The following is a 17,437-nucleotide window of genomic DNA, read 5'->3' on the forward strand; positions in this document are numbered from 1 at the left end:
ATTACATATTATTATGTAATACATATATATTACAAAGGAATATTACTCAGCCATATAGGAAAGAAGGAAATCTTGCCATTTGCAACAACATGGACAAACCCTGAGGTCATTATGCTAAGTGAAATAAGCCAGAGAAAGACAAATACGGCATGATGGTATCATTTATATTTGGAAAATTAAAAAAAAGTGAAACTCATAGAAACAGTAGGAAAGTGGCCTCCATAGGCTGTGAGAAATAGAGAAAGGTTGGTAAAAGGGTACAAACCTTCAGCTATTAATGAATAAGGTCTGGAGATCTAATGTAAAACATGGTAACTATAGTTTATAACACTGTGTTGTATAGTTAAAATTTGCTAAGAGAGAACGTAAATGTTCTCGACAATAACAAAGATAAATAGGTGAGGTGATAGATCTGTTAACTAACTAGATGTGGGGGATCTTTTCACAATATATACATATATCAAATCACTACAATGTATACTTTAAATACCTTAACATTTTTTGTCAATTATACCTCAACAAAGCTGAAATAAAAATAAAATTCAAAAAATGGCTTAATTAATTCAGTTTATCATTTCTCGAGGAAAAAGTTGAGGAACTGGATGATTTGGCAACTTTTTATTAAAGGCTGTCATAAAGGGAGGAATTCAAGAGACTCAGAATCATTCACACCTTCTGCCGAGCTCTGAGCATAACAGAGTGAGGTCAGCCAGTATGAAATCATTGGGTCCCAAGAGTGACTGAGAATATTAGAAGGGAGGAGAGAAATGACAACAAAGGACTACTATGACTACACAACCTTGTGTAGGGCTGCTGCTGGTTCAGAGGAAGTAAACAAGGTGAATATTGCCACCATCATTGTCTCTCCACTTCACCTATGCCTTTGTATTCTACAGAAAATATGAATCATCTAAATCTTGTCCTGAGTATATTTTATCAGAGTAGCAAAAAAATGTAATAAAATCTCTCTTCTGAGGATGACTGCATTTTTTTATGCATTTTAAATCATCATTACTTGGCTTCCAACAAAATCTTAAGGCATAAAATTCCCTAGAACTGCTAGTGGGTGCCTTTCATTTTATTTTTTTTTTTAAACATCTGAATAAGTACTTAAGCCATAAAATGGAAAATAATTTACAACAGGAAAATGATAACTCGTTATAAGGAAGAATTTTCAATAATTCTTCTTTTAAAATTATGTAGTCAGTGAGAGTAGACAAACTTTTGCACTGGAAGCCCAGAAGATATTACTCTCTCTCTAAATATACAAATTGAAAAAGAACTCACAAAAGTGATTTTTCTGAGGCTTACATTATAAAACAGATGTATTTTCTCATTTAAGATATAGACTATCAGCTAGAAATTTCTATGATTTGAAAATAGTCAGCTGCGACTATAGCAACAGCAAATGTATCATAATTTTGTTTGATTACACTTTTTTTCCTCTAGAAATGCTGCCCTCTACGAAGAAAGAAAATTCATAGTGATGAGGTCTGAACTGCAAAATTACAGATAGGGACATATGCCTGCCAACCAATGCTCAAAGCTTTGAAGACATCTTCTTAATCATTCACAGGGAAGGGCAGTTATAGAATCCACCTCTACCCTTATGTACAGTCAGAGGAAAGAAAGAATTATCTTATAAAAAATTATTTTCAAAGAAGTATGCTTGCTTTATTTCTAAAGTTTCAAAATTTAACCAATCTTCTATAATATCATGGTTATTGTCCAAGGGAACAATTTTAAGAATTAATTTATATAAATGTTTTTCCTTAAAAGTGAGGATTTACTATATAGTTTGCTAGTTTATTCATTGATACCATGTTTGCCACATTATAAATACCCACAGTAGTCTGAGAAAATTAATCTAACAAATCAAATAAAGGAAATGAATAAGGATATAGTCATCATTTACTGTTTCTTGTTCAAACTAGATCTCCTTCGTTTAATTCCTTAGTTCTGATCAACTATTTGGTTTGGTTCAACATTAAGCAATGTTTAATTTTTCTTTTCTGACAAAACAAGAGTCATACAAAAATAATTTCTTAAGGACTATGAGGAGATAACATAACCAATATCAATCCCTTAATTTGCTCCCCAAATAGGTTTACTTTGAAGCTTATTAAATACTTAAAAAATACAATAAATTTTATCATCTCCTCAAGGTGTAAACAGTATTATAAATGATCATTTGAACCTTGCACTGGATTCCAGGAAAAGCTCTGGCCTTCTAGTCAGGCTGATAGGACTCCAGAGGTTTAAAAAAAATGAAGAGGAGGGGAAGGAAGAGGGGAAGGGGGAGGGGAGAAAGAAGGAACGGAAGGGAGAGAAGGGAAAGAAAGGAAAAGAAAAGAAAAAAGAAAGCATTCGGGAAAGAGCTGCTTGAGACAGGGTGGGAGGACCTGGGTTCTGGGAACTGTCTTGAGGGTCTGATAATGATAGAGGAAAATAGAATAAACCAAGTGGCAGGAGGGCAATTTTCTGACAAGGAGACAAAGTAAATATTTTAAAAAGACAGAATCACCAGGGATCCTGGAGCACTCGCAGGATAGGTACGGGAAGGGCTGGCAGGCTAGAAAGCATGATTTGGGCTCCTGTTGGGCTTCACAGGAAAACAGAGCAACTATCACAACGACAGAAGTGAGAGAGAGAGGTGAATATAGGCAGCAGGACATTTAGTCAGTCACTGGTTCTAGAATAACCTTCAGATAAAATGAGGACTCACAATCATAGTTACAAGAAAATGCAGAGCATTGCACTTTCTACAGAAGATATGTTACAAAAACAAACAACAAAAAAAACTTTACCTCAGTGGCATATCTTTTTGTTTCATGTCTGTGTTGTTCTGCTGCACCTGCCACAGACCCAACCAGCTGATAAATATCTTGTTCCACCGGTGCTCCCATGAAGTTCAGCATTGGGGGCTCCCAACCATTGCGGAACCGTGGAACGTATGGTGGAATAAACTGTTCTTTTGGCCACTCTGCTCTGTAGAAAGACATTAAGACATATAAAGAATAAAATTAAGAAATGGATTCATGCTTAAGATTATCTTTACTAAGGATAGCCATGAAACACAAAAACGAATGCACAAAACAAAAAAAAAACAAGCAAAAACAATGCATACCTAATCTGTCTCCCCCCTAAAAAAGAAAGTAAACACGTTTATACTCATAGTTAATACCTAAAAAATAAAGAAAGATTGAATTCTGCTTATTTCTGCAAGCTCCTAACCACTCAAGAACCATAAAAATAACCAGGACAAAAATTATAGCTTCATTTCTGCTAAAATATATTGTTTTATCTTTCACACATGATTTAATTCTTCAGGTTATATTTCTGCTATGATTAAATTAGCCATTTTATTCAGATTATTATGTACCTTCATAATAATCTTTTTACCTTTATGAGATTTAAGAAACTTATTTAACCAGTTCTTTCTTTTCTTTTTTTTACTTTTAGGCTAGCCCTTTTAAAAGCACTAGGAAGACAAGCTTCTCAGTGACTAAAGTGAATGATTCATGTAAAGTAGTGAGAAAAATAAAAAGATTTGGAAGAATGAGGAAAGCAAACATTATTTATTCACATATAATGAAAGAGAAACATTTTTATAACTTGCTTTGCTCAGCAAACTTTAACACTACAATTGTTAATGATTTGTTTTCCACAATCACTTTATTGACAAGATACAATTGTTAAAAATACCCCTTTCTGCTTTCCATCCTCGCTAACACTGTTCTCGTCCTGGAGAGTGTTGATTAATAAGGAACCTCTACTATAGCATCTTCATCCCAAGGGGCCTCATTGCCTCTAGTTACATTTGTCCTTGTCCTTACTAGACTCAACTACCAGGATGATCTTTCTAAAACACAGATGTAGTTATGTCACATTCCTATTTACAAAGTTATTGATTCTCCACAACCTAGAGCCACACTCCAACCCCTTAATGGCATCGAGAGCCTTCATAACCCAGCCCTGATCATTTCTGATGCCTCATTTAATACCATCCCTCCCCTTTCTCCTCAAAGTCTATATTCCACTACCCAAAGTCTATATTCCAGCTAAGCCCATATTCATACTCTATTCTTCTGATTTCCTGCTTCATGCCTTCCCTCGAGCTCCTCTCTCCGCTGGGGAGGCCCTTTCCCTGCTACATATTTGTGGAAATCTTACTCATGAAAGGCAGCTTAGCAAAATAATTATGAACATCAACTCCAGAGCCAGATTGCTGAGGTTCAAATTCCAGCTCTGCCATTTATGAGTTGTGTGGCTTTGGGTAAATTATTTAACCTCTCTATGCCTTAGTTTCCTCATCTGTACAACAGGAATGATAACAGTAACTGTGTAAAGTGAATGGAAGAGTGACTAGAAGATACTATATGTATATAAATATATACATGTGTATGTGTGTGTATATATAAACATATACACACACAACACACTTAATATTATTATTTGCTGATTTTATGATTTTAAATGTCATCTTTTCTTTGACAGCTAACTACCTCCTCTCTAAATCCTCTTCCTGACTGGTCCACCATTCCAACAAACAGCAGTTTTGTTTATGAGTCACTCTTGGCATTTATCACGTCTTATATTGCATACACTTATATCTTCTCTGCTAGACTTCTAGCCTTTTAAGGGTTTAGGCTTTTTCACACATAGAAGGTTAAATAAATGTTTCATTAGATCTATGTAATAAACAGAGAACAATACTTAAAGTATTATAGATATTAAATGCTAAACTCATATATGTTTACCTGGGTTTCATCCAAGTTTCGCCCAATGACATCCACAGCTGCCTTTCATCGGTATTGACAGTATAATTTAAGAAATCAATTGTGTCCTTAGTCAATAAGGGGCTGAGTACAGAACTAGCTAGTTCAGAGCCTCCTGTTGCTTGTATCACCTAAAATGACAATCATTTTTAGCAAGAAGATGATAATTATTTGTATATATTGAAAATATGTAGACAAAAGCCATGACAAAAACAAGCACTGTTTTTACACACTTGAAATAAATTTCGATGTTGTATAATACACTACTGAATAAAAAACAGCCTAAAAAATCAATTTGGTCAGCCCAACAAATCAATTTGGTCAGCCCAACAGTACCTAATAATCTAAAATGAAAAGTTAATAGTTTAACAACTTTCAAAGGATCTGTTTATTGGCTGCTTGTGACTGTACTTTACTTGGAAAATACTAAAGGCTTCCTGGAGAATTCTAAGTCAGATGGTTTAACAAACTCTGCTTTTTTAAAATTTTAAAATATGTATCTCCACTGGAAAATCTATTATTATGCCAAACTTGAAAAATATGGTTCTATGAAGGAAGACTATGGAGAGAAACAGGCTCAGTTCAACAGTCTGTGGCTGTGCCCATAAAGATGAAGAAAAATAAAAAGATCCAGAGAGAAAGGTAAAAGAAGAACTGGTACTTTGAATCTATATTTTTCCCAGCACTTAATTCTAGGAAATTGTCCTGATTTAGAGTGGATAATTTAATGACTAGCAGAAATAAACAGGTGCAATTCTCTGATAAACAAAGTGATGATAAGTAGGTGTCCAAAAACTGCTCCAAATTTACTTCTCAGGGGGCTATTTCCTGGCTAAAGAACGGCAGTTATCTCCTAGAGCAGAAACCAGAGACCTTTTATAAAAATCTCACCTTCTTGGAGATATGGCACAAGAAGAAAGGGATTTTTTTTTTTGAATGGCGCCAGTTACCCAGGTGTTCTGAGCCTGCTGTACTGTTGAATGTCTCTGTGTATTTGCACATGCTGTTTCCCAACTCCTCAGAAGGCCCTTCCTCCATCATTCAGAATTCTACTCGAGTACCACCTCTTCTGGGAAGCCCTTCTTAACCCACAGTGTAACTCTGATGTACCTTAAAGTCCCCCAAATCATTTGTGCATATCAGTAACACAGTACATTGTGACTTATGGCTTATTTTTCAGTTTCTCCTTCCTTGAGGACTTGGATCAAGACTTACCTGACTTTGAACTGCAGAAGGCACAGTGTTAGGGGAATGAATGAGAAAAAAATAAAAGAAATAATGAAGGGTATGAGAGGTAGGCTGACTCTTATTTGAGAAGAAAATCTACCTTGACAGTCTGGCACAGTAATTTTTTACTCCCAAGCCCTATAATCACTTTTGCTAAATGTCTAGGGATGACTAAGAGGAAAAAGTAAAGGAATAAAGAATAGAGGATTATTATAATCTTTGTTTTAACAGAGGGAAGAGAAATGAAATGAAAGAAGGTAAATAGGAGGCTATGGGCCATAGTTCCCTCCTAAGAACGTGAGTGGGCATGTGTGCACACACATGTGCTGTGATTATGCTTGTGTGTAGATGCTAAGGGTGGATGGAGGGACTCACGAGGTTTATAAAACCACTAAAATTTGTTTGGCTGGTAGTCGGCCCTGAATAAATGTTCGTGCCCAATTCTCTTGTCCAAGTAAAATGTCTGGGACTCTACAGGCAGAACATTAAATGGAGCAACAGAAGCATTATGATTGGGGAGACCATTAATAAGCAGTCATTTTTGAGAAAAAAATATAAAACCAATCAATGTTTTCAGATATACTGCCTGATTACAAAGACTAAATTTGTATGTTAGGGAGCCCAGTCCTATTATTTTATACTTCTATTCTGTGTAATCACTAGGTATCTACTTATGACCTGTGAAAGAGTATGAAAAGAATGAAAAGAGGTGGCAAAAACTGCTTTATAAACAGTATTTCCTAATACTCTTAAGATAATATCAAATGTTTTAATTATAGAATATAAATTTTGTTAATGAGCTAGTATGGGTTTCTTTGCATATGGCTGGACTTCATCTAATTTTTAAAAGAGCTTATAAAGCAGGAATTATTCAACAATAATTAGACAAGTAGAAATTTGATTCTCTATATTTAGGAGCAACATATGGAAGCATTCATAAATTACTGATGCAGTCTTGGACTTTCATCTTCTAATCTCTTATTGCCCAGTTTGACATTCATGCTCATAATGGTACTTACTTTCCAGTGTTTGTAAAGCAATATTCACTTCCTATTTTACCTTAGGTCTTGTCTAGTTAAACCTTGGTGAAAGATTTATTTATTCCTTTTTGAGATTTATTCCTTTTTGTTATTCAGAATCTTTCCTTTTTTTTTTTTTTGATATTCAAGTAAAAGCTATGAAAAATGCTGACTGTACTCCATTTTTGGTAGATTATAGAACTCAATGACCATAATCTTTACATGTTCTAAATCAAAATTAGTGATATTTACCTGCTTCATATAGTTATTATTTTTATTCTTTAAAAAAAAAAAGCACAGAAATAATACACAGAGTAATCACAAACTACTAACGATTATCATTACTGCTACTGTCCTTCTAGAAAGTAATCACTTGCTCAAATCATTCACACTCCACACATTCCTGCCTTAGCTTATACAATAGGAAACTCTCTTCTTCTGGAAGTCTCTTTAAAAGAAAGAGATTCTGCCTTCTCTCCACTCCTCCTCTCACTTGTCCTCCTCACCAAAAGGGGAATGACCTATTAAATTTGTGGAATTGTAGAAAAAGGTGATTTGTAGTCCATTCTCATTTGGGAACGGTCTGTGTGTAAAGCCAGCCATTGTTCCATCTGCCTTCTGTTGCCATGCTTTTTCCCAAACTGCAGCACTTTGTGTACTCTTAAATATTACCCCAGTTATTTTTCCCATCTGTCCTGTAGGACAAGATGGTTGCACACAATATCAGCTTGGAAAAATCGTGATTATACTATTTGCAAATATAAGAAATAAAAAATGAGAAGAGAAGTATATTACTGTGCCTATTTCATTAAATGTATAAGGAAAGAACATACCTGGATATTGAAAATCTAGAAAATAAAGATGTATATCTTGGATCCTGGCCTATAACACAAGTGGTATAAACTTTTGCTGGATAAACTCATGGAAACATCCCACTCCTTCATAAAGGGAATAGTCTCCAACATACCATTACGTTAATTTCAAGAATTATAACTTCTGCAAAAATATAGATGTATGAAAAGGAAGTTTTCTGGGGGGAAATGCTATTATGTGCATATCACCATAGCAGGAATACTGTGTGCATGCCAGACTGCTAACTGTGCCCTCCTGTCCATTCTCTTCTTCTTCTTTCTAGAAAGAGAATCCTCTATATTTTAGATGGATATAGTCACTTAGATGGTGACTATATTCCTTTGGTATTAGGTGTGACCATATGAGAAAGTTCAGGCCAACTGGATAATGGAAGAAATTATCTGTTTAAATTTAGAGTCATCTCCTTCCAGATAAAGTATAAATATATATATGCCTTACTGTTAAAGTGTATAGCTGAAACTTATCGGATTTTGTTAACCAACACCGCCATAAAATAATTAATTAATTAATTAAAAAAGAAAAAGCTACCTTTCTTTGCTTTTGTACAGCTGTTACAAGGACATGGAGGTAAATCAACTTCACCACGGATATCTAACATAGTTGTTCAATTCTTCCTCTTGGAAACTTTTTTTTTTCATTTGGCTTCTAGAATACCACAATATTCTTGTGTTTCTTCTCCTGATTTACTGCTTCTTCTCCATCTTCTTTGTTGGTCCTTTCCATTTTAACACTGAAACTACCTAGGGCTCAATCAGTTCTTGTTCCTCTTTATTTAGAATCACTCTCTTGGTGACATCATCTACTTTAATGGCTTTAAATACCTTCTATAAGCAGATGATCCTCAGATTTATTTGTCTAAGCCTGATTTCTCCATTGAACTCCAAATTTGTATATTCAACTACCAATTCAAACTTTTCCATCTGAATATAACTCAATTTTCACATGTTTAAATTGAATTCCTTATCCTCCTCCAAAAATCCACTTCTCCCATAGTCTTTATCTCAGTTAATAATCAGTTCATCCTAATAGTCTCAGTCCAAAAATCTTGGGGATTCCTTGGCGCTTGCACAGCACACCCAGTCTACCAGCAGACTTTGTTGTTTCTATGGTTTATAACCAGGATCCAACTTTTCACCACCTTCAACGTTCCCAAACACCATAATCTCCCATCTGGATTATTTTAATAGCCACCTCAGTCCCTTCTTCCCCCAAATTTCTAAACATTGCGGCCAGAGCAATCCTTTTCCGGCTGAAAACCCTCCAAAAGTATCAAAGGTTTCACAATCACCTATAAGGACAAGATATGTCCTATTAATTTGCTGACCTCATCTCCTACTAATCAAGATCTCCTCCCTCACTCTGTGCAAGTAAGGATACCTATTTGCTCCAAGAACATAATTTGCACGTTATCATCTAATAGCATCTACGTTCCCTGTTCTCTGGAATTCTCTCTCTTCAGAAATCCACATGACTTAATCCTCCTTTGTTTGCTCAAATGACACCTCCATGAGTTGTTCCCTTAACTAACCCTATTCAACAACTGTAATACACAACACACGCACATGCACACACACACAGGCATGCACCTGAAATGTTCCATGTTCTCCTTCCATGCTGTATTTACTCATTATGCATTTATTTTTAGTAGGCTGTATTAGTTATGCATTTATTTAGTTACTGTTTGCCCTTCCATACTACAATTTAAGTTCTGAGGGGATAAGAATTTATGTCTGTTTTATTCCTAATGAAGTACTAATAATGCCAAGCACATAGCAGGTTGTCAATTAATATTACTTGAATAAATAAGTGAACAAAGGATTGAATCAGAGACAGCTCAGGTGGTGGAGGAACACTTCAATGAAAAGAATATGGGAATCTGAATAACATCATGGAGCAAAGCCATCCATCCAGAACTGGACTCCTCATGCCTATTTTCTCTATTTCATGAGAAAGAGAACATTTTCTATATTACTCAACCCATTTATATTACATACTAGTATGTACTAAAACACTGGTATCCAATAAATCTTTATTTCTTTTCATTTTCCTAGCTCTATCAGAGACATTAGTTTCCTCAGCTATAAAATAAAAAGTTTGAACTACGTAATTTCTAAGATTCTTTCAAACTCTCAAATTTTGCATCCTTAATGTTCACTGAGACGGCAAGAAAAATATTTATGCGAGGTAACGAAGAAAAGTTGTCTACTTAATCTAAATAAACACATGGGACTTAAAACATACTAAGAATGCTTACTTCCTCAAATAAATAAAATCTTACCATATTTAATGGAGTAAATAAAAAATGAACCAAATCTGCAGCACTGGGATTCTGGATATGAGACTTCAATTTGGCCTGTAACATTAAGAAAACAGATAAACATTTTAAGATGATGTAATTGAGCAAAAGACAGATACTCAAAAGGTCCAACACTGACTCAGATGAAGAGTTCTTTACTACTAGATTCACTTTTAGTCTATTAATTGGCATGGGTGAGTGAGCTTTAGAAAATTTAGTTTTTTAAAAAAGGAGTTATTCTTTTTGATCAAATCTTTTGGATATACATGTTTTATAATCTGTTCTAATTAAAGGTAAGTAAAAAATACATTCAAAAATCTGTAAGAAAAATTTCGTCCCTTAGTTCAATCAGGAACACTCTGGCTGGACTTTGACCTCTTTCGTTTGTTTATTTTAATTATGTATAAATAAATTTCACTTACCAGAAGGTTAAATCCATGTTTGAACTTTTGGAAACAGTCAATAAATTCATCAGGAGGTGGGGGTTTTGCCCGCAGTGTTAAAACACCCTCTAAAAATATAAATAAAAGGAGTAGATGAGAGTGCCAAGAAAATATATTAAATGGAAAGAAAAAAAACACACATTTATGTCTGTAAAGTTTAATGATTACCCCAGATACATTGCTGCCTAGTTACTCTGCACATCTCATAGTCTGACTGTACCAAATTAAGACGATACAACATTTGAAATGGACTCCTCTACCTTTAGGCTCCACCAATTACTCATTCAATTTCATAAATTTATATTGTAGCCCTTCTAGGAGCCAGTAATTGTGCTTACCATTGTGAATTTAAGCCCTGCTCTTATAGGCCTTAAAATCTAATAGAGGACATGAATCAGATAAGCAACAAAGATCTACCAACTAAGTGCTATAGAAAGACACTGCATCTGGTTGGGAAACAGGGAAATGTATACTTAAACGATGTTTCATGGGCAAAGTTGCTTTTAAGATGGGATTTGAAAGGTTTGTTCTGTGGCATTTTGGTAAGGAAAAACATTATAATTGTATAAAAAAAAGCATAAGCAAAAACATGGAAAAAGGAAACTGCATGTACATGAAACAAAAAGCATTAAAGCAAAGAAACATGAGAATGGAAAAATAGATCAAGGTTAGATTGTGGATGACCTTGACTGCCAGGGTGAGAAGTGGACTTAAGCAATACAACATGGAATTAACGTGCTTTTTAGAATGAAGTGACTGTCTTAGAGCTTTAAGATAACTGTCGTCACAGAATAAAAGTCTGGAGACTTGAAAACTGCGCAGAAAGCTGGGTATGGTTATGAAAACAAAAAGAAAATAACTAGATATAAGAGACACACAAAAATAAAGTCAATGTTGGGTATAAGCTAGAGAATGGAGTCACAGAAGAATCTGTGGTTTTGAATCTGGGTGACCAAGAGGATAGTGTATTCTTCATAAAGAATAGAGGAGAAATAAGTGGTTTGGAACATCAGAAAGCAATAATACTTAATTTCATAATATAGAGAAGTAAGATATATCCAGATATACACATCTGGAAAACAAGTCTACAGCTCAGATGCTTATGCAGATGAGAGCTAGGCAAAGATCTGTAAGTCATGTGTAATGAAAGGGATATTTACTTGTTATTCTTTTATATATTTCAATGTATGGCATTTTGTTGTACAATTATAATTTTATACATTTTGGGGCCATTTTAAATAGCTGAAATACAGCAGACACAAAAACTGCTTGTATGAAACCTGAGTGTACTGTCTGAAGTTTTGTGATTAAAAAAATTTCAAATCCATTGACATTTTTTCTATTTTAATGAGAAAAGTCAATCCTTTTATTTAAGTAATAATGCGGTTCTATATTTAAAATAAGATAAATTCAAATATGAGAAGAATAGAGCTATGCTGTTTAACAGACATTAATTTTACAATCACTAATGAAAACTATAAACGACCACTAGTTGAATCTCAGAGTCTCTGTGATTTAAGTAAAGCATCCTAGAGTCTTTACTGTAGCCAACTGGGAACCAAAATAGACACTTCCCTGGGCTTATCTTGGTCTCTGCCTAAGTCTCCAGTGCTATCCCAAACTAGAAAAGGACCTCGGTCCACAGTCAAAGGGGTTTTGCTGAGCAGTCACAAGGACAGAAACGCTGCCTAGCACTGGGTCGGTCTTTAGAAGATTAAGAAAATCCAACCAACTTACCTCCTGGCCCTTTCCTTTTCCCTTTCTTGGTTTTCTTCCTTTTAGACAGCTCGGAAAATGCTTCGGCTGCTTTTTGGAGTTTTGTGATAAAAAATTCAATGTCATCCAAAATGTGGTTTAAGATTTGCTGGAATTAGAAATTATAGAATAAAACATAAAACAAAACAAAACTATTTTTGTCTTCGCTGCACTTGTCAGTAAAGGAGAATCAGAAACACACACACACAGACACACACACACACAAACACACTTTCGCTGCACCTGTCAGTAAAGGAGAATCAGAAACACACACACACACAGACACACACACACACAAACATGCAAATTTCAAGTATCACTAATTCTAAGAAGAATAACTGAACTAAATATACCTGTGGCAAAGTCTGACATTTACATTTTTCTTTAGCTTAGTTTTGTTCTATTCCCAACACCATCAAGAAAGCATTCACAATATTTACTCAGATTATTAATTATTTTCAATTACTCTAATTTTCTCAGTGTTCTCCCACATAAAGTTAGGGGAAAATAATTCTAAGAAACATTTTGTTAGAAGAGCACTGAGTCATTTGTTTTCCTAAAATATGTTCCAATAAAGCACCAACATTATTTCATGGAATTAAAAGTATGTAGAATGTTGTGTTATCCTAATAAACACATAGATAATCTACAATAAGTATTAATAAGAGTTTCTATATACTAAAATAGAATTAATGATAAACTATGCTTTCAGAGATCATCAGATGAATTTTGATTATCTCATATATTATGTCTTAGTTGACTTTCTCTAGTATGTGTGAAACTTGATATTCTTCTAAATTAAAGACTAGAAAATGGGATTAAGAGTGAACTTTTAAGTATACTAAGTAATAATGTGATGTAAAAATTAAATTCCAAACTTCAAATTCCTCTAAGGATTTGTTTCCAAACAAGCTAGGAACATGAGTGTAGTATAAAAAGTAATTATACTGACATCATAGATTATGATTACATCACAGGGCATTGTCGCTGTGTAAGTAAATTACTGTGAAAAAATAAAAATAAATATAGCCTTACACTTTTGTAAGAAATTAAAATTTATATATCTATCCTTAAAAAATGCCACTTGAGTTTTATCTTTCAGGCATTATAAAATATTTTTAATAAATGCCAGTAAGACATATTTAAAAGATATTTCAATTATGAATTACAAACTGAAAAAACCCAAACCCCTCAAATCTGATAATTCCATTTAAATTCCTTTGTAAACTAGTTAATGTTAGTACTCCTATCACTAAGTATTTGCATAAAGTCTATTAATTAACTATTGCCATAATGCATAAATAGTTAAGAAAAAATAATTCAAAGTGCATAACTACCATTGGAAAGAGAAAATATAATTTCCACAAAACGTCTTTATTTAAATCAATTTCATTTGCCTTGTTAATATTTTTTACTCTTGTAAAAAAAGCCAATGATCTAAAGAGGAATGTTGTGCTTACCACATCTCTGTCAATTCGGGCTGCCATCATCTCAGGTGTTTCTTCATGCCCATGATACTGCCTTTGTTTCTCAACTAAAGAGAGAAGCATAATTCTTTCAAACTGTTGCTTAAGCAATATCAATATAAGTAATTAAACACTGGCTAGAAAATTGGCTAGAAAAGAGTGCTACTTGCAAAAGAGAGCATCTTCATGGGATAAAAATCAAAACTCTGCTCATCATCTATGACAGGGTTCCCTAAACCCCAGGCTGGGTACTGGTCTGTGGCCTGTTAGGAACTGGACCGCACAGCAGGAGGTGAGCAGAGGGCAAGGGAGTGAAGCTTCATCTGTATTTGCAGCTGCTCCCCAGCACTAGCATCACTGCCTCAGCTCCACCTCATATCATCAGGCATTAGATTCGCATAGCAGCAGCGGTCCCTGGTGCCAAAAAGGTTGGGGACTACCAACTATGACATGCATCCTTGCCACCACTAACAGAAGCACCTGGGCAGAGCTGAAGTACTTGCCTTCCATCTTTATAATGTTGATTTACTCTATAATTACTCTTCTATTCTCCCTCTTCCCTATGTCAGTGGCCTATGGAACCAACACTACGTTAGCACTCTGTAATTTCTACACAAGAAATACGAAGCCACATTTAAGCACCTACTTCTTAAATAGTAGTCAATTAATTCTAATGCAACAAAGCTCCTAATTTTTATATGTTCCAACATTGTGACCACAATAAAGCTTTGGGGGTTCTGATAGTAAAGTGCTTCTTAACATTCCAGTTGTCATTAGACTTAAAACCCACAATGTTAGGCTCATTAATTTTAAGTCATATGCTTTTAAATTATAACTAGCTACAGGAATTTGCAAATTAAAGAATAAATGTATTAAGAGCATTCAAGATGTTAAATTAGCCCATTTGGCTAGAGCATGATGTTAATGATGAGAGCATTATCGTGAACTCCTTCCTGGTATAAGTAGGTTAACACCACCACTAAACACAAATATAAGTACAAAGATTTCGTAGTAGGTGAAATGCAAAAAAAAAAATGTGTGGATGGAACAGGAAAAATGTATCATCATTAATGGGAATACAATTCATGATATTATCATCATGATTCATGACATTTGATACAAAGAATCGCACAAAATATTGACAACTCTGTATCGCCATGCCTCTTCCAGGTCTAACTTTCTCCATAAATGAAATACTTGTTTTAAAAAAAGAAAAGAAAAAAGAGAAATGGCTGAGTCTTATAAAACTTAATTAGTGGCTATTAAGTACTTTAAGATAATTAGAATTTATATATATAAAATCTTGCCAGTTAGCTGTTTTAAATGTGGTTAGCTGCTATCTTGGCTATAGTACGTATATCCTACACAGAAAACAGCCAGTTGAACTTGAAATATAGCTATTAGGAACTCCAGATAGGTGAGGTGAGATGGGAGGCTGAGGTGAGGGAGAGATGTAGGATTTCACAAACTTTTTCCGGGTCTGTGGCATGACTAGGAACCCAACTGTCACTGCCGCCATTCCACAGAGATCACTTGGAAGTTGGGAGTAGAGCAAACTAACTCAAGGATTCAGGAGTTTTTCAGTCTGAGTCAGCAGGAGCCTTTGGAGGGATCAGAAAGATACTTCTTTTGGAGACTTTCCAACTAAAAACTGGCCTGGATCCAGACAGAACCTTACATCAAAAGTACTGTGTTCTGTTTGGCCTAGGAGTAAATTAGTTCTAAAAACCTCATCTTATATAGATGACCCTGCACAGAGTAATTTAGACAAAATCTAATGAGAGCTCAGAAACCCCTGGGGATAAACTTTCTCTTTGCTGTAAATTATATTAGGCCTTACGAATGTTTCGACAACTTTATTTAGAATGTTTGTAAACTTAAAATGTACTATCCTTCCTCAACTTCGAGGAAGACCATTCGACTTCTCTCAAAATAAAACCCACACCTTCTCCAGGAAAAAAAAATAACAGCCACAAAAAAATACCGTAAGTAAACACAAAGTAATAAAAATTATAAACTCCTAACTAGTTCTTTAAACACAAAATTTTACAGACAAAATGAATCAATAAAAATTTATATAGTTCCTAAAAACAGAAACTGTTATAAAGTTATAAAGTAATAACTTTGTTACTTTATTTTTGAAAAATGCAGTTTTAAAGATTTATTTCTTTCATCTGTTTGTAGCTAGGCTTATGTGTAAACTTCCGAAAATAACTTTAAGGATATGAGAAATTTAAATAAAATGGAAAGTAATTCAGAAAACAAAATCCTCTCAATTTGGTAAAAATGAGAACAAACTCAAATTTTTCTTACTATACTGTAGTAGGTACTGTTACAGACATTATGCTTTCAGATTCACAGAAACCCAGGAATTGTCTCCATTTTACAAGTGAAGTTGAAATACAGAGATATAACTGTCCAAGGTCACACATGTAGATCCTGGCCTAGCTCCAGAACCCCAGTTTTGACTCACCAGACTCAAAATACAGTCCAATGTCACTCATTGTGAGAATCAAGTTCTATTGTTTAACTACACTGCTAGATATCCTTGATGAATGATGCTTTACTAGATAAAGGAAAAGGGATTTAAGAAGTCTCATTGAACTAGTAGTAGGCAAAAGAGTGAGGCTCTAGTCCCCACCAAATTCAAACTTGCTGGATCACAATTATTAACCCTTAAAATGAAGAGATTTAACTGAGCAAATTTGAAGGCATTTTCCAGTCATAAAAATTTCAGATTTGGTAGAACATTCTGACATATAAAAAGTTACACTAAGTTCTATGCTTAAGATTATTTGTTCTTACAAAAAGAAAGTTAAGTTAAAATGACCGTACATACAAAGGGCCCATTCAACAAAGTTAGCCAGATGGAGAATGCCTTTGACCCCTTTCCCACTATCCCACCACTGTCCTGACAATCTGTCCATGTAACCACAACTAATTTTTGCAAAAGAAAACAGTGGTAAGACAACAAAAATCTGAAGTATAATGTTAAAACAAAACAAAACAAAACCTGATAGTCTTTTGTTTGTAATCAATAGTCTCAACTACCATTATTTTGTTAGTTAAGTCAAACTTTCCATCTTTGACTAACTTAAAAACAAACAAACAAACAAACAAAAAAAACCCCTCTAATCCTAACACCATATTTTTTAAATGACTGGTCTGAACTCTCATACATATAATCTTACAGAGTTCAAGGTTTAACCTTCCTTTTTCTAAGATTTAAATTTTAAAACTAACCTCAAACTTCAGCTCAGAAATTAGCATCAGAATTTGAAAGCAAGTACTATGTCACAACCCAACATAAATGTACATTAAGCATCAATTCCTAGAACTACTCACAGTCCCCTTGGTCAGCTGCCCATGCAGACCAGGCTGCCACCCGACTTCTAACATCCACCTGGGTAACAGTCCCAGGGGGCACGGGAGCAGGAGCTCTGGGCGGAGGCGGTATTCCATGGTCTGCATTGGAAATCACCCTAAAAACAATGAGAACAAATAGAATTTTCACCATCTCCATTTTTATAACATCAATTCTCTCAATTTATAGTATTAGTTCTCCAACCTCAAGAAATAC

The 17,437-nt window shown here is 34.5% G+C and overlaps 1 protein-coding gene across 5 annotated transcripts in view; it reads right to left on the reverse strand.

The window, feature by feature from the left end:
• EPS8 (epidermal growth factor receptor pathway substrate 8) overlaps positions 1-17,437 on the reverse strand; it is a 152,264-nt gene that overhangs the window by 26,058 nt on the left and 108,769 nt on the right. For all 5 annotated transcript variants that reach the window (XM_015590079.2, XM_015590080.2, XM_015590081.2 and 2 more), the window contains 7 exons: positions 17,203-17,339; positions 13,852-13,925; positions 12,374-12,500; positions 10,616-10,704; positions 10,176-10,250; positions 4,761-4,909; positions 2,808-2,988 (listed from right to left, as the gene is read on the reverse strand). In XM_015590079.2, the coding sequence (XP_015445565.1) occupies positions 2,808-2,988; positions 4,761-4,909; positions 10,176-10,250; positions 10,616-10,704; positions 12,374-12,500; positions 13,852-13,925; positions 17,203-17,339 (832 nt within the window). The remainder of the gene's footprint in view (positions 1-2,807; positions 2,989-4,760; positions 4,910-10,175; positions 10,251-10,615; positions 10,705-12,373; positions 12,501-13,851; positions 13,926-17,202; positions 17,340-17,437) is intronic.

The sequence above is a fragment of the Pteropus alecto genome, unplaced genomic scaffold, assembly GCF_000325575.1.
Source record: "Pteropus alecto unplaced genomic scaffold, ASM32557v1 scaffold103, whole genome shotgun sequence".
Lineage (NCBI taxonomy): Eukaryota > Metazoa > Chordata > Mammalia > Chiroptera > Pteropodidae > Pteropus > Pteropus alecto.